The 18,388-nt window shown below is 33.7% G+C and overlaps 1 protein-coding gene across 2 annotated transcripts in view; it reads right to left on the reverse strand.

The window, feature by feature from the left end:
• LOC150096071 (uncharacterized) overlaps nucleotides 1-18,388 on the reverse strand; it is a 229,974-nt gene that overhangs the window by 41,049 nt on the left and 170,537 nt on the right. For both annotated transcript variants that reach the window (XM_090409310.1, XM_090409309.1), the window contains 3 exons: nucleotides 16,838-16,919; nucleotides 9,022-9,083; nucleotides 3,386-3,548 (listed from right to left, as the gene is read on the reverse strand). In XM_090409310.1, coding sequence (XP_090265436.1) covers nucleotides 3,386-3,548; nucleotides 9,022-9,083; nucleotides 16,838-16,919 — 307 coding nt within the window. The remainder of the gene's footprint in view (nucleotides 1-3,385; nucleotides 3,549-9,021; nucleotides 9,084-16,837; nucleotides 16,920-18,388) is intronic.

Below are 18,388 nucleotides of genomic sequence, written 5' to 3' on the forward strand. Positions count from 1 at the left end.
GTCCCACAGAAGGTTCTACTAAGGTAGAAGTGGAGGAATTTTTTGATGCTTTGGAAAAAGCAACTGACACAATGAAAAAGGAAAAGTTAGTCCTTGTTGGGGATCTAAATAGCAGAGTATAAAATGATTGTCAGACATACAAAAATATTTTGGGAAAATATGGAGAAAAGATCAAAGCTAATAATAATAATTATTATTTGTCATAATAATGGCAAATACCTGTTGGATTTCTGCTCAGGACATGGACTGGTTATTACTAACACCGTGTTCCAACATAAAAATGTGCACAAATTCACATGGAGAGAAGAAGCAAGGAATAAGAAAAGTCTCATCACTATCAACTATGTTATTGTTGATAGTGATGTTTTCTCCCTGGTGCAGGACACCAGAGTATACAGAGGATTTCAAATTGTAAGTGATCACTGTTTAGGCTTGAGCAGGGTAAAATTGAATTTCATATTGAAAAGAATAAGATGTAAGAAAGTTTTAAAGCGAATAAAAGTTGAGCAGCTCTCAGATGTGAACCATAGACTAAAATACACAAAGATTATTGAAGAAAAAATGAAAGAGTTTGAGAACAGGAACCAAACCTTGGAGATTCAGTGGCAAGCCTTGAAGAAAATCCTGATTGATTCAGCCAGAGAGGCATGTAGTGAGGTAGTCTGCAAGGATAGAAAAATCAGAACTCCATGGTGGAAGTTAAAGAGGTAGTGAAGGAAAAGAAGAAAGCATATCAAAAGTTCCTGGCAAATATGTCAGCGTTTGCTCTTAGAGAATACAGAAACAAATGTAAGCAAGTGAAACACTGTGTAAAACTAGCTAAACAAAAGTCATGGAAGGACTTTGGCAAGAACATAGAAAATAAATATCAAAAAGGTGGTAAGATATTTTGGAGGTTGTTGAAGAAGCTTAGAAATGGAGGAAAAAGTGCTGTAAAAGGAGTTAGAGATGATAAAGGTGATATGAAAACGGGAAAAAAAGATATCCTTAAAGTACGGAGTAATTACTTCGAAAAATTGCTAAATGAAACAAGCAGTGATAGCACAGTGGTAAAAAAACACTCAACAGGCATATAGTCAGGAATACATATCCATACTTGAAGTAGAAAAAGCCATCAAAGGCTTGAAACGTGGAAAGGCAGCAGGAATAGAATGATATTCGACCAGAGGCTGTCAGGATCAGATCTTCACTTTACGACAAATAGTTGAGAAAGCATGGGAATATAACAAAGATCTGTATTTAAGTTTTGTTGATCTGGAAAAGGCACATGGCAAGGTGCCAAGAGAGAAACTATTCAATACGCTACGGTTATATGGTGTCAATGGGTAATTATACCAAGCAATACTTTGTCTTTATTTGAGTTGTAAGTCAGCAGTTAGAATTGAAGGAAGTACAGGAAGATGGTTTAATGTTAAATCTGGTGTGAGACAACGATGTACATCATCCCCTCTGTTATTCATTATCTATATGGATCACATTATGAAGGAAAGTGGTATTAAACATGATATCAGAATTACATGTTGATGTCAGCTCTTTGCTTTATGCAGACGATGTTATACTTCTAAATAAATCTGCTACAAATTTGCAAGATTCCCTGATTAAATTGAATAACTGTTGTAATAGATATGGTATGAAGGTCAGCATTAAAAAGACAAAGACAATGAAAATAGGTAGAATTGTTGAAAATGTCAACTGTGTTGTGAACGGGAAACCTGTGGAACAAGTAAAACATTTCAGCTGCTCAGGCATGATTTTTAGTGAAGATGGTAAATTAAATATGGAAATAGACAACAATCAAGAAAGCTGGTATGGTAGGAAGTCAATTGAATAAATTCATATGGAATAAGAGAGAAATTAGTCAGAACACTAAATTAGCTATACAAGACAGTGTTCAAACCAGTTTTAACTTATGGATCTGAGAGCTGGGTCAGAAGTAAAACACTTGACCAAAGACTAGAGACAGCAGATATGAGAGACCTGAGAAAGATTAGAAGTGTGAACAGATGGCATCAATGGCAATATCATATTAAAAACGAGGATATTAGGAAAGAACTTGACATTGTCGGCTTCCAGGAATGCGTTAGCAGAGCTAATCTCAGGTGATATGGTCACTTAAACAGAATGGGCAAGGAAAGATTAGCAAAACAAGTGTTCTCTGCCAGGTTTTCAGGAATACGACCCAGAGGAAGACCAAGATATAGGTGGATTGATACAATACAAAGTGCCTTAGGCGATAGAAATATAAGATCTGATAATGTTGGAGTCTTGACAAGTAACAGACTGATTTGGAGGAAAATTGTAGATAGGAAGTTAGTAATGATGAAAATTTTTCATGTGGTACTATCATATCCTGTAAACCCCTTGAGGGTACATATCAGGAATTTGATGATGATGATGACTGATTTCTTCAACAATGTTAGATTTTGGCTTTTGCGCATGATAAGCTAACATATAACAGAAGCAGAAAAAAGTTTAAAGCCTATGCATTGCCGCCTAACAAAAGCATAAAAATAAAAAAATGACCTTTAGATGCTTTATGTCTCTTAGTAAGGGAATACCGTGAGTAGACATATAAATACAAAATTAATGACGGAAAATCTCACGTAAAAAGATTTTTATAATAGTATAATTTTCGCCTGTGTGTCACAGGTATCTTCAGTACATGTTAAGCTGAAATTAAACAATAACTGACAATTCCAAAAAAGTGCCACCTAAGTAGCTAGTGTAAGATAACTAAAAAGGTCAATAAAATTTCCTAACAAAAAAAAAAAAAATAAATAAATAAAAAATCATAATCACCCTCCTGAATTATGCTTTGCAATTCTTCAGGAATCTTGGCACAGAATCTTTATCAGCACTAGCAGATTCCCCAGTTATTCTTATGTTATGCAGTTCAGCTCGATTGTTCTCGCACAGTCATTGTATTATTAGCCACTTTCATGTCTCTTAATGACTTCTAGCTTTCCTGCATAATGTAAGAAAAATGTCACGATAATTGTGCATATCGGATTTGCATTAAGCGAGGTTTACCTGTGCTCAGTCACCTAGGTCTCCTAAATAACACTGAAGTATTCTAACCTACAGACTGTGTGAAATTTACTTGGGTTTGGAATTAAACGTACTTTCCTGTATCACTGTTTAAGCAAATGCATGTGTAAGGTATTCCAAATTTATGGTACTGTACTTATTTTTATTTAAATCTGGTTGAATAGCATGTAGATGTATTAGAATATTGCAGGTAGTTGTGCATTGAGTTTGTTACTTATATAATGACCCACATTTTTTTTTTTTTTTGACCAAGTTTTTTTTTATTTTATAGTCACATAATGTTAAGCCATTTGTGTACAGGGTGAAAATTCAGAATTTTTAAAATGCAAAGTCTCACCTACTTGTCCTAGGAACAAACAAGCCTAGTACACGAACAACAGCTTCGATACTTTCTTTCTGTTCTGGTTTCCCAATAACAACAATCAGCTGACCAGTTAAAAGAGAATAGAGAAGATTCTGGGTTTGATAAAAACTGTTTAAAACATCAGCAGCTAATTTTTCTGGAAAGACAATAAAATAATGACTGCGCAAAATTCTTTAAATGCTTCTGTTATTGTATACATCATGTACATGGTACATGATGTATACAATTAGCTTGTTAAGTAAACAATTTTTTGTTTTTAAGTGGATTCTAGAAAATTAAAACTTTTTAAAACTGTACATTCATAGTTAGTTTTGAAGATATTAAAAGTGAACTATCAATAAATGCAAAACTAATAAAAGCTGGGTAACCAGTCTTTATTCCACTCTTGTGCAATGGGATTACCATATATTCTTTCAACTCATGTGGAATCATCCCTGTTCTGAGACTCAACTCAGAACAAGGATGATTGTTGTATAACAGACTGTTATACTCTGCATTTCTTCATTTAGGGAAAAGGTAGCAGTGAGTACAAAATGTTGCATACACACCAGGTTGATAGCTTTTAGCAAAATGGCACTTGTTAGTTGAACAGTCTCTTCTGCATCTGTAACCCACATACCATCTGCATTCAATAGTTATTCTTTCACATTCATTCTTTCTTTTACTTGAGCCTAACAATAGAATTCTTTTGGGTTGTTATTCTCTTGAGAGCCAGTTTATTTTTATACTCAGACTTAACTTGCTGTACAATAGTTGCGACTCTTCTGGCCTGATCTTTATAATTTTAATAACTGACATTATTCTTATGCACATGGTATTCCTTCCACATAATCTTTTTCTTACAAATCTCTTGCTTAATAAGCAAGATCTTTAGCAGAGCAAGTCCTCTTGTTCTGATCTTTGCTATTCTTGTTAGCGTTCCATTTCTTGTGCATTTCTGGCACCATTTTACAGCTATGAAATTTCATCCTTTAGTAAAGCTTATGCAGCACAAGGATATTTATAGGCATCATGCTTTAAATAATCAGAGAATTGTAGCAACCATTTCAAACTATTTCCTAAATGCTATCTCTAAAACAGCTGCTTTAGCTATATACAAACAGTAAAAGAAGTTTCTATAAAACTGCTTTAACTGTTAAGTATCATTCACTCATGACTAAACAATCATCATGAAATTCCTGATATGTACCCTCAAGGGGTGTACAGGATATTATGATACTTGAAGATAAACTTATACAGTGGTTATGCACAGCTTTTAATTTTTCAGGAAATGATAATGTATACTAGAATATTAATTAAAAACTTTAATCAATACCTTCCTATATTTCAGTAATGTTACATTGCCATCTTCAATGGATCACAAAACAATGATATGTGCACACAGGCACTCACACTAAGCAAATGAGGTTGAAGAAAGGCAACTGAAGTCAGTCCTAAAGGCCAAGACAACCCAATTTAGCCCACCCTACTGGGCTAAATTGGGTTGTCTTGGCCGTTGGGCTGATGATCTTAGAATGCAAGCTTCCCAAATTTGTTGAGGTATGGGAAGTTTTTCAGAGCTGAGGCTGATTCAAGGAACCATCTTTTGTACTTGTATTTGCAGAAGTGCAATAAAATGGCCTTCTTCCAGTGCATTCTGCAGTAGGTGTCCAATGCATGGTCAGCAAGACCTGAGTGGCTGTATTGGTGGAACTGGATGTAGTCCTTGTGTGGATATCTTGATACTGTCTGTCCTGCCTGCCTGTCTGGCTGTATTAGGACAGTTTGCAACTGCAAGGGATCTGGAGTCTACCAGGTCCCTTGCAGTTACAAACCAGAGGGGGGGAGGAATATAAAGGTCAAAATCATGTGGTAGAGATCTCTTCCAATAATGCATAGCAACACATCCAAAGGTAGGTGTGCTGTGCATGATGGAGAAACTAGGGAAGTGGTTGGTCTGTGGTGGAGTGGATAAGATATGCCAATTTCTTAGGACTACATGAAAAATAATTATATTTTTTATATTTTCATTGATAAAATATACAATTAATACAATAAAACTGACAATTAATAGGTAATTGTGTAAATGTACACAATTACCTATTAATTGGTAATTGTTTACATTTTGCATACTCTTGCAAATTTATTTGTATTGTGCAACTGTAAATGTTTAAATAAATTTTATTTGAAATCCATAATATGGATAAGTGGATAATTCAAAAAGAAAGAATTCAGAAGATGGTGAAAACTGAAAAAGACAATTTAACTGATTCCGGCATTGCTGCTGAAAAGAGAATGGCACATGACTGGAAAAACATCAAACAAAAATTGAGCAAAAGTTGGGAGTTAAAATTTGCAGTGATGGAAGTAAATGATAAGCCAGTGTTATTGTTGTTGTCTTATCCTTTGTCCAGCATGTCCAGCAATTTCTTGCAAGGCTGCTGTAATTGCTGGACATGTAACGATGTGAGTGGGTGTCAGTTCAGTATTGGGGCAGTTGTTGCAGTTTCTATATGTTCTCTTATTATCTGTATTGATCTTCATTCCTCTATAATGTCCTATTCGTAGTCTTGCTATCGTGGTGGAGATTTTTCTCTGTCAGCATTGATTTTGAGAATTTGTTGTATCACTGATTTTAGTGGAATTAGTTTAACTTTTGCTAGTGCGTTAGCATCAGCAAGAGTTATCATGTGAGTTTCTTGGTTGAATTCTCTGGCCTCTTTTGCTAATTTATCAGCTACTTCATTGTAATCAATACCTACATGAGCAGGAATCCATTGTAAAATGCAATTTTTTCCTCAACACTTTAGTTGATTTAAGAGTTTATGGATGTCTTGTGTGAGCTCGGTATTGCATTTTTGATTGCCTCCATAGCTGATCTTGAGTCACTATAAATTGTAATTCCCTCAGATTGTTTAGATGATGATAATTTTAAGTAGGCTTCGAGTGCTTTATTTATTGTGTAAAGTTCCCTAGTAAAATTGGAAGCAGTTCGAATAGTTAGACACATCCAGTCTGCTACCGCCCTTATGTAATGGCACTATCTTACCTTCCTTCCATTCCTTGGGTACTGCCTTTTCTCATAGCCAGACTTTCATTGAAAAGTCAGGTCAACAGAGCTTTAGCACATTCTCTCAAAACTGTAGCGAAATACCATCCAGTCCCACAGCTTTACTGACATCCAGGGTACTCAATATTTGGAACACACTGTCCTCTTGCACCTCTTAACCCTGAACCTGCCCTATCCCTCTAGTATTAAAATTTACTTCTGCAGGATGAAATATCCCAATAAAGTGTTCATTGAACGATTCCACTATGTCCTCTGCATCAGTCACTCTATTCCCATTTTTATCCCACAATGTCATTCTTCCACAATCATTTCTCCTCCTACTGGCCACATAGCTAAAAAATTCCCTCGGATTTTCTTTGGATCTTAGTGCCAATCTCTTCTCATATTCCAGTTTTGCTTTCCTCACCATACTAGTCAATCTTCTGGCCTGTCTTATATTCTTCATGCATCTACTCTCTACCCCTCTTATATCTCTTCCATAACCTCTTTTTCACCTGCAGGTTGAAATTGTCTGTCATCCACTTTATACCAAATTGTGTCCTCTTCTTCACTAGTGGTCTACAGCTTACTATTGCTCCAACAAATATTCCTTCACAATTTCCCACACAGTAATGATATCCCGGCCTTCCCATTCTGCCCTCCATGGAACTGCCCTAAGTTGATATCTAAGACTATTATAATCACCTACCTTACAATTCTACGTTTCCTTTTCTTTGGATACTCTTGCATGTCTATTCATCTTCCAAGTCAAAACCACATGGTCACTCTCTCCAACATGGGCGGGGGGGGGGTGATGTCATCTCAGTTATTATCACTTCTTCTGATGTTATGACCAAATTACTTCATAAGGGATATGAAAACGAAGCCATGAGCTGAACTCAATGTTTCGAGTGGCATTCATGTTGTATGAAGGGAAGAACCACCTTGGAAGAAGATGAGAGAAGTCTGGATGACCATCCACCAGCACAACCTACAAAAATGTTGAAAATGTTCAACAGATCATCTGTGCAGATCAATGCATCACCATCTAGGAAGTTGCTGACAGAATTGAGATTTCATATGGAGCAGCTCAAATGATCATCACAAGAGATTTAAACATGCATCTGTCGCTGCCAAGTTTATTCCCTATCTCTTGACTTCTGACCAGGAGCACTGTATGAACATCTGCCAGTCAAAAGGCCATTGATAGCCCAACCTTCATCTCAAGGGTCATCACAGGGAATGAGACTTGGGTTTATAGCTACGACCCAGAGACAAAACAGCAACTGTTACAGTGGAAGAGTCCACATTCCCTCCAAGATTGAAGAAGGCAAAGCAAGTTAGGAGTGCAACAAAGAGCATGTTTATCATTTTTTTTTGACATTAAGGAGATTGTGCACTGAGAATTTGTCCCACCAATGGTCAATACAGAATTTTGCAGCAATGTTTTAAGGTGGTTGAGAGAAGACATTCGTTGCAAAAGACTGAAACTGTAGTGAAGCTACAACTGGCTCCTCCACCACAACACTCCATCCACAGCACCTTAAAAATGCAAGAGCTTTTAGCAGTTAACAGCATTGCGGTTGTCCCACATCCTCCTCACTCACCAGATTTAGTCTCTTGTAACTTCTTTTTGTTTCCAAAAATGAAATTGAAACTGAAGGGGCAGTGGTTCGACACTGTTAAGGGGATCCAAGATGAATTGCAAGCAGTGCTTAATGCGCTTCAACAAAAAGACTTTAATACCAGGAAGTATTTGGAACATGGCAAAAGCAGTGAGATCACTGCATGAACTTGGAAGGGGAATACTTTGAAAGGGGGGGGTCAAGTCCAAATTTAAATTGGGTAAGTTGTGAAGATTTTATTAGCCTAGTCCAGTTTCTTTTTGATTGCACCTCATAGCAATTTCAAAATTATTTTTCATGTTTGGATCTACATGGGCATGCAAATCAACTTATGTGCTAAATTTTCTCAAGTCTAGATACAAATCTCAGTTTACTGAGATAAGTTTAGAGGCAGTCATTAAGCATAGATACTAAGCCAAATTTCATGACACATACTGATGAAAAACAATATCAATTTTCACATTGAAGGCAAGTTGAAATGCAATTATTTTGATTATACTAACATGTTTCAATTATTATTTATTATTATTATTTTTATTTCTGCATAATGTGGTTGTCAGTGTCTCTGGAGACTATGCATAGGTTGGGAGTATATGCCTTTTCCCATCTGGCAGAGTGAAAGGTACCTGGTTGTTTGTCATTGAAGATGGTGAAGGTTGTGGATATCAATCCAATTGGTCGATCATTCTCTGTTAAGGTCCGCAGATTGGTAGCCCCACATGGAGTGGTGCGAGTTAATTTCCTGCATAGATAACTGAAAAATAAGTTGCTCACCCTTGTCATAAATATTACTTAAGTGTAAATAATTTATTTCAGTGTGTATACAATAATAATCACACAATAATATTCATAAGGAATAAATTTCAAATTTACCATAAACTTCATTAAAGAAATCAAAAGAAATAAATTTCTATTTTTTGGAACACACAAAAAAATATGTACTAATAAAAACATACCAGTTCCATCATACTGTAGATGTTCCAAAATAGTCCAAATATTACTTAGATTAACCCCATGACTGAAACAAGAAACTCAATAAACATATATCCACATATTAGACAGTAACTACTCTCCATTTTAAAATTAATAAAACCCAATTTTTATCCAATCATATAAAATATGTACATATTCAACAGAATTTCATGAGAATATTTACCAATTTCTTTTTTTTTTTTTTTGTTTCTTTTCAATAAGTAGACTGGAGAGGAAAATACAGTCTGCTGAAAGAGCTCACAACAGAATTACTGAAAGCAGATCAGTAATTCAAATTTTTAGTAGTAAGAAACATTTGTCACCACAAATTAACCTCTTGTTCCAATAAAAACTCAGCAGAAAATAAAAACATATGCCAAACATTACTGGTCTATGAAACACTAAATGATTGTAAAAAATAATCTAAAAGCATTACAGAACATTTTTAATAAAAGAATTTATTTTTTAATAGTGGGCTATTTCTCAATTATTTATGCTTAAAATCTCTCATTCAAATCATGAAGACAAATCATATGCAGTTCTAGAACACCAGAATAGAAAGAAATTCTAGCACAATTCCTCAGTTAATATGTAGTGCATGTATGTACAACACACACTTTTATGTTTGTATTTCAGCTGAAGGTAGTTTGTGCAAGAGACTTATTAATAGCATCAGGAAAAAATAAGCTTATTTTATTTAAAACATTGTGATGTTGACATCTTATTTTGATTAGTTTTCGTTTAGTACAATTTTAGAACTATAAAAACTGAAGTGTAATGTCAGCATTATTCACTGCAAGCCATAATCCTAGTCACTCTATAAAGGGTTTAAGTATTTAAAGCTTTTCTGAACAATTTTTAATTACTGAGTAATATTTTAATTTTAATATTTTAAATATACATATGAGTGTGCATATATATTATATATATATATAGTGTATACAAGGTACAACAATAAAGGTAGCAAGTCCTTTTATATGAAAAATCTTGTACGATATAATGTGTGTGGAAAGCAGGCATTTATGAATGTGAGCAGTTTATGGGATTTTTTTTTTTTTTTTTTGTTGTTGGGCACACACAAGATGCTGGTTGATGGTCAACCTATAGTACATTAGTAACATGTATGAGAAGATGATGGATATGTCAGAGATGTCTACTAATAATCCAGTCAGAAACAAAATGCTGAATATGAATTTAATCACAAATGAGAAAAAAACGAATAGCATGACAAGTAGTAATGAGTACATGGTGAAATGTCAAAATGGAAATGTTAAATTGCACGGTGACTGAAGTAAGAAAGATGTGTGAGAAAAGTGATATGAAGGAATTAAAATGAAGAGTGTGGAGTTTGATGAAGGCTTTACAATACCAGACAGGAATAGTACCAAAAGAAACAAAACACATGAAGCAGAAAGTCTTATGAAAGCAGAAATGTTTTAAAAAAAAAAAGGATACAATGATATACCATGAATCGGACTGACTAGATGAGTGAGCAATGAAAGTGTTTCCCAGGCATGATTTCTGATATGACTGAAACAATATGTATACAAGCAGAATGAGTGGATTATCTAATTGTACTGGTACTAGTCCAATTAGTACCAGTACAATAAGCTTTAAGATATGCAGTGTTGTTAAGTGAACCAAAAATGAAGAGCAGAAGACTAGGTCTCTTGTCACAGTATGATAGGAGTGAGATGAGGAAGAGAGCCACAACTGTAAGTCAGCAAGTAGATCATGTTGTAGGAGAAATGGTATACATTACCAATACAATATAGCAAGTTTGCCTATATTCTTAAGAGGCACCTCTGATATAGAAACACTGGTTATTGATGTATGGGCCATTTTGACTGGGAGTCACCATCAGAGTGAGGAAAATAATGAAAGGTGAAGCTGTGCTAAGTTTACATTTCTAGTTGCATCGAATTTTTTAGTCGTTCATTGGCAGAAATCTCTGATTCATTTGAATATGGTGGAGCTTCCAATTCACTGAGATCACTTAGGGGTGATGGACATTTATGGAATTGCTATCACATCTTATAGCTATGGTTTCTGAAATTCTTAACATGGTTTCATTATTTTGAAGATTTTAAGTATAGTAGCTTTTTCAATTTGAGGAATGTGGTCCTGTTTGAGCACATGAATTGCGAGTTCAGTTTTACCAGTATTTGATTTTTTTATTGTTTTGGTTTTTGTTCTTATTGCTTAGATATTCATGAATAGTTACTTTAGTCACGAAAATGTTCTTGTAGCTATGACCATAGCAATCTGATCATTAAACTTATGTAAGTGACTTTAAAATCATGTTGACAAGGAAATTTGTATACCACATTGTGGCATTCCAATATTTTCTTGTGTGAGTGAAATTTGGTGGGTTTTAAAAGGGTAGCCAGTTTGTTATTGGTAGTGAAAACTAATTTATAGTCTGTTGTGCTTAAAAATATACTTAAACACTTATAAAGTGTTTAAGTATATTTTTATATCTTTAAGTATATAAAAGAGGAATAAAGCTGAATGTGAAATTTATACAGGAATCTCTATACATACTTGAGTGGGAAAGTAAAATTGTGGAAGAGAAACTTAAAAGAACAAGCTGGATTCAGACCGAAAGAGAGGTCATCAAGATCAGATTATTACAAATAACTCAGAAATCATGGGAATATAACAAGACTCTGTACTTAAGTTTTGTAGATCTGGAAAATGCTTACAGAAAGGTGACCAGAGAAAAACTTACCAAAAAAACTTATCTCCGATCAGGGAAAGTGACTATGAAGTCTTGTCCTGGAGGTAGTCCAACATGGAAATTTCAGTCAAGAAAGGTTTATGTAGAACCACAAAGCTGCTGATTAAGATAAACTTAGGAGGCAACTTGGAGCAGTGCCATGGCATAAGAAACCACATGGATTGAATGTCATTAGTGCATGGGAAACGGTCAAGGATTGTTTGAGCGAGGCAGTATCAGAGTGAATACACACGGTCAGGAGGATACACCAAGTAGGGATTAAGTGGATGACTAGCAATATAAAGCAGGAGTTGCAAAAAAAGAAAGCACCATGGAAGGAATATAAACAATCAAATGATCAGCATGCCCATGAGCAGTATGGTAAGGAAGGCTAAATCAGAATTCGAAAGAAAATTAGCTAAGCAAACCAAAGTAAATCCAAAAGGCTTTTTTTCACTACATAACAAGTAAGAGAAAGAATTATTATGGAAAGATAACTTTACTCAGTGCTGATGGCAGGAGAAACTGACAGAAGCAGAAGAAATGTTCAATTACTAAATAATCGCTTTGAAAGGGCATATCATTGATGTTATATGAGCACTGAAGTAGATGAACTTGAGGTATTAAGTATACTGAAAAATATCAATGGGAATACAGCAGTGGGCTTGGACAGTATGTCTGCTCATGTGCTACGAGAATGTGCAAGTGAACTGGCACAGTTTCTAATGAAGTTGTTTAATCTAAGTCTCAGCTGTTTTGAGGTTCCAGAAAGTGGAAAGAGGGTAAAATAGTTCCATTACATAAAGGTGGCTCCAAGACAGAAGTAGCAAATCACAGATGAATTAGTATTTCTGGAGTGGTGGGTAAAGTACTAGAAAAGTTGGTTAAAAGTAAAATTCAGGAATGGGTGGATAGGAATACGATACTTTATAGGAAGCAGCATAGCTTTGTAAAAGGTAGGTCCTGCCTCAGTAATTTATTCACATTTCATAATAAAGTGACAGCAGAATTGGATAAAGGAAATGGTTACACCATAATACTGGTGGACTTTGGAAAAGCATTTGACAGAATACTGCATGGAAACTATCACATAAATTGGTGCAAATGGGAATGGATGAGAGGCTGGTGGCTGCCTCAGGGAATCTGCAGGGTTACTTGCTAAGGACTTTCAATATGCTTTCTCTTTTTAAGGAATGTCTCTCTAACTTCGTGAGTCTATCACAAAGTTAAGACTTCTATCCTTGCAAAGAACTTCACCATATACCTGTCTGGGTTGAATCAATGCATTCTCTAGAGTTTGCCACTGAGACTTCAAGGTTCAGTTCTTGTTTCAAACTTCTTTTTTTTATTGAGTAAAGGTGAGCCTGTAGTTCACCTTCAACAGCTACTCTACTTTAATTTTTTAAAGTAATCATACATGAAATATCATTAAAAATTAAATGCATAGATTAATGTTCTATTTTTATTAAAAACAAAATGGGATTTGCTTATTCTCTCACAGTATAGTACAGTGTGGTCCATAAGTCATGGAAAATGCTGTAGAAAGGGCCCATCTTTGCAAAACAATTGAATAAGTTTTTTAACATCAGATTTTTTTATTCATCATCATCACACGTATCAAGGATTTAGGCCTAGTATGGCCTGTTCCGGCCTTAGAAATCATCGTTGAATGGTTTAAGAGGATGTCCTGGTTTTCTTTTTCCTAATGGCTTGTACTTTAAGGCTTGTTTTGGTAATCTTTCTGTTTGCATTCTTTGAACATGTTCCATCCATTTATGTTTATATTTTTTTAATTTTTTCAATTACTGGTTCTTGGTTTAATTCTTTCATAATATCTTCGTTTCTTTTGTAATCAAATAGGGTATACTTTGCAGTTTTTCTCATAAACTTCATTTCTGCTGTTGTTAATTTTTGTTTGTCTTTTTGTTTTATTGTCCAGATTTCACTTCCATACATTAAGACCAGTAGGGCTAATGTATTGTATACTTTTAGCCTGGTTTGTTTTTGAACTAGGTTTGGTTTAAATATAGAGTTAATTACTCCTGTTATTTTTAAATATTTTGCAATTTTTATGTTTATATCTTTTTCATTTTCATAAGTGATCTTACATCCTAGGTAGTTAAATGAATTCACCTGTTCTAAGAACTTGTTATCTAATACTATTTTAGTTCTTGCTGGATCTTGTCCTTTAAAGGCCATAGTTTTTGATTTTTCCGTTGATATTATCATACCATAATCTTTGGATATCTCATTTAGATTTAAAATAGCTTTCTGTAAGTTATCTTCAGAATTTGTAATTATTATTTGGTTGTCTGCAAAGAGGAGAGTGTTTAAGTTAACTGTAGGTGAAAGTTTAATTCCTTGATGTACATTTTTACTCCATTTTATTATTATTTCATTTAAGTAGATATTAAAAAGAGTTGCTGAGAGGGGACATCCCTGTCGGACCCCTTGGTTTATCTCTCTTGTATATGATAGCTCGTGATTTAATCTTATTTGTATTTGATTATTTTCATATATACTTGTGACAGCTTTTAGGATATTATTTGGTATTTGTCTTTCTTTTAATATGTTAAATATTATGTTTCTTTTAACTTTGTCAAATGCTTTTTCAAAGTCAATAAATGCAATATGTGTTTCTAAATTATTCTCTTCTTTTCTCTATTATTAATTTTAGGCAGAAGGCTGGGTCTATACATGATCGTCCTTTTCTAAATCCATTTTATACCTCTAGAATAAAGTTTTTGGAATATTTCATTAGTTTGTTATTTAAGATTCTGCTATATATTTTGTAACATGAATTTAGTATACTGATACCTCTATAGTTTTTATGGTCATCATCTCTATTACCTTTCTTAAAGATAGGAATCACAATTGCTTTTTTCCATTCTATTGGGGAGATACCAGTTGAGTAAATTTTATTTAAAAATAATAGGAGTCTTCCTTTGAATTTTGTTCCTGCGTATTTATATAGTTCTGAACCTAGCTTATCTTCTCCAGGTGATTTTCCGTTTCTTGTTTCTTTCAAGCTGATTTCTAATTCTTCTTCAGTTATTTCCTTTTCATTTTCGTTAATTGTTTGCCAGTTGTCTTTTTTAAAATATTTGTCTGTCCACAGTTCTGTGTAGTAATTTAGAAATTCTTCTAATTTCAATTCAGTGTTTAATTTTATGTTTTCTTTGGTATCTGCATTTAGGTGTTTCAAAATCTTATATACATTGGGTCTTATTTTATATAAATCATGTTCTAAATTAGAAACAAATTTATTCCATCATTCTCTATGTCTTTTTCTGACTTCTCTTTTAGCTATGGCTCTTATTCTTTTATATTCTATTTCATCTTCTAATCTTTTACTGCTTAACCATTTGTGATAGGCTTCTTTTTTCTTTTTGATTATTTCTTTGATTGTATCATCCCAGATCTTCAGTTTTTTTCTTTTATTGAATTTTTTGGTCTTTCCTAAGCTTTCATTTGCTGCTGCATTTAGTATAATTTTTATATTAAGCCATTCTATTTCTATTTCTTCATTTTGTTTTATTTTATCTAGATACTGGTTAATTCTTTGTTTATATAGCCATTGTACATTTGTGTCATTCAATAGTCTAGTTTTATATACAAATGTTTCAATTTTTCTTTCTGTTCTTGTTACTTGTAGCCATTTAGGTGGTAATCTTAATTTTATTTTAACAAGGAAGTGGTCGCTGCTTATTTCATATCCTCTGTGAACTCTAACATCAAGTGAAAATTTTGATGTCTTTTCATTTAATATGAAGTAATCTAATATCGATTTCCATCCTCTTGCTGCCCAAGTATATTTATGTATGTCTTTATGTTTATAGAAGGAATGCATTATTTTTGGGTTATTATAAACTACAAAGTTAATCAATTTTTTACCATTTCTGTTTAGAGTGTGTTCTCCATGTATTCCTATATTATTATTAATTTTCGTGTTTCCAATTCGTTCATTTAAGTCTCCTGCTAAAATTATGTAATCATTTTTATTTATTTTATTATATATGTTTTGTAGCTGATTGTAAAAATCAATATTATCCTGTTCTTTTCCTTCTTCTGGGGCATATAAACCAATTATTGTTAAATAGCCTCTATCTATTTTTATTCTAGCTTCTATTATTCTTTCATTCCATAATTTATAATGTTTTAACTGTTTTGAAAGGGAGTTATGAATCCAAATCATGACTCCTGCTTGTGCTCTTTGGTCTCTGTCGACTCCACTGTATATCACATTAAAATTTTCAGTTCTCATAGTTCCTTTTAATTTCTTTTTTGTTTCAGTGATTACTGGTATTTTAAAATTTCTTTCATTTAATAACTGGTCTAATTCTATTTCTTTATATGTTATTCCTCTTACATTCCAGTTTGCTATGTGTATTATATTTTGTCGTTTCCATTTTCGTTTTCCCTTTTCCATTCCAGGGTCGTTTCCCATAGATTCAAACCGATTATCTTTTTCTGTCAGCTTACAAGTATGGTTATGTTCTCCACGTCAGGGGACTAGCCTGACGATGGAATAGTTCAGTGGTAGGGCTGCTACCTTAAGGCTTCTGAACTCGCCTTCTTCCGAATTTAAACCCATAGGAGGAATAGGGTATATTGAAGGGGAAAGGGTAGATTATAGAAGAAATATAGTAAGGTTTATAGAGAGGACATAGTTGTAAGGCCAGAAATGAAAAGACCCCATGGCCCTCGAGTACTCTAATAGCACAAGGGTCATAAAGTAAGAAGAGTTGGCTGATAAGGCCTTATAGGAAAGATTAAAGTAAGTGGGTCTTCCTCAAAGTAGAAGAAGGAGAGGATAGATCCAGCTAGGGGTCCATGGGAGTGCCACTTCCCTTACAATCAAGATGATTGCCCCTTATGGCCCTGTTGGTCCCCCAAAAGATTTTTTTTATTACTTATGAAAAATCACATTTAAATGCCTTCCATTTACAGCTTCACAAAGGTTAGCCCTTTCTACAGAATGTTCCATAATTTATGGGCTACCCTATATTTATGGAGAAAATATAAGAACTTTTACACACACACACACACACACACACACATATATATATATACACACATACCAGCAGCATGTCAAAAAAGTTCCTTCTTCTATCTGGGATACTTCATGTGCCGCCTGATTTAGCTTTTTAGTTTCTGATGGTCCTTCAAAATGAAAAATAGAATTTCACTGTGAAGTAGTTAATTAAAGATAAAGTCTACATGAATTACACCTGATTTTCATAGCATTTATATTTTTTAAAATTTTTTAAAGTAATTATACATGAAATATTAAAAATTAAATGCACAGATTAATGTTCTATTTTTATTAAAAACAAAATGGGATTTGCTTATTCTCTCACAGATTTAAAGAATTTAAGGAATTAAATTCGGTCAGTTGGTTAATTGAGTGGTGAAGACAGAGTTGTAGAGCAGGTGCCCTCCCTCGATGAGTCTTTGGACTCCCTGGAGGTGTCAAATAATAATAATAATAACTTTATAATTCACAACTATTTTAATCCTTCAGACAGTTCCAATGCAACATGCAAATTATAGTTACAAAAGACAAAAACTGTAACTATTATTATGTTGCATAAATTAATTATCTATAAATAATATATACTACAATTTATATTGAACTAGTTTTGTTAACTTGTACTGATTTATTTTTATGCCTTTCACACAACATAATTGATCCTCACTACAGTAAACTCACAAGAGTAGTTTATAGTTTTCTGAGTGAATTTTCCTTTAGAATAGCAGGTGTACTTTTTGGCACTTAGTGTGCAAGTTTATTATGTCATGCTACACTGAGAGTCGACTATAATATTTGGAACAGAAATTTATCTTATGTTATGATTATTACACTTTTGATTAGCTCACAATAAAAATTCAGGTACATTATTACCATATATTCACTATTTATTGTACTAATGCTTTTTTTTTAAATGTTAAAGAACATTTATAATTATTTGATATTATTTAATCACTGGAAGTTATGCTTCTTGAAAGTGAGCCTAACATTATTAAAAATTGTAATCTTTCCTCTCATCTCCACTTCGTATAATGCATCCTGACATAAGAACCAAGATATTATAATCATGTTTCACACAGAGTACATGTAAGTATTTACTCTGTATTAAATAGGAATTTTTACAGTTGAATTGTAACTTCATGAGAATACTATATCACCACAAAAGACTGTAAACCCCAAAAATATTTTTTTAAAATCTTGTGTCTTTTTATTCCTTGAAGAAAATAGGCAGATCTCTTTTAGCCATAACTTTTAGAAATCAGCAAGTAGCAAGTCCAAGCTTCAGGTGTCACAAATAGCTCAGCTCATGTCTATCAATGATTTTCAAGGCATTGGGAAAGAGTTCAGCAAGAACTACCTCCACTTCATGATCTTAAACCCTAACACTTGTATTGTCTGAAAGAGTGTAAGGTCTATGGTTGACTTTTTCCAGAGATGCTAGGTTAACAACTTGAGATTCTGAGAGGAAAAAACCTTACTTATCCTTGCAGGAGATAAACTCAGGAATCAGCTGAAAAAAAAGATATAGAAAAAAATCCTCCAGTCAGTGACTAGAATCACCCCTATAACAGTCTCTTTCTTTCTGTCTTCTGGTGGCCTG

This window comes from Typopeltis vanoorti, chromosome 19 (assembly GCF_054136105.1).
Source record: "Typopeltis vanoorti isolate ZY-2024b chromosome 19, IOZ_Tvanoo_1.0, whole genome shotgun sequence".
Lineage (NCBI taxonomy): Eukaryota > Metazoa > Arthropoda > Arachnida > Uropygi > Thelyphonidae > Typopeltis > Typopeltis vanoorti.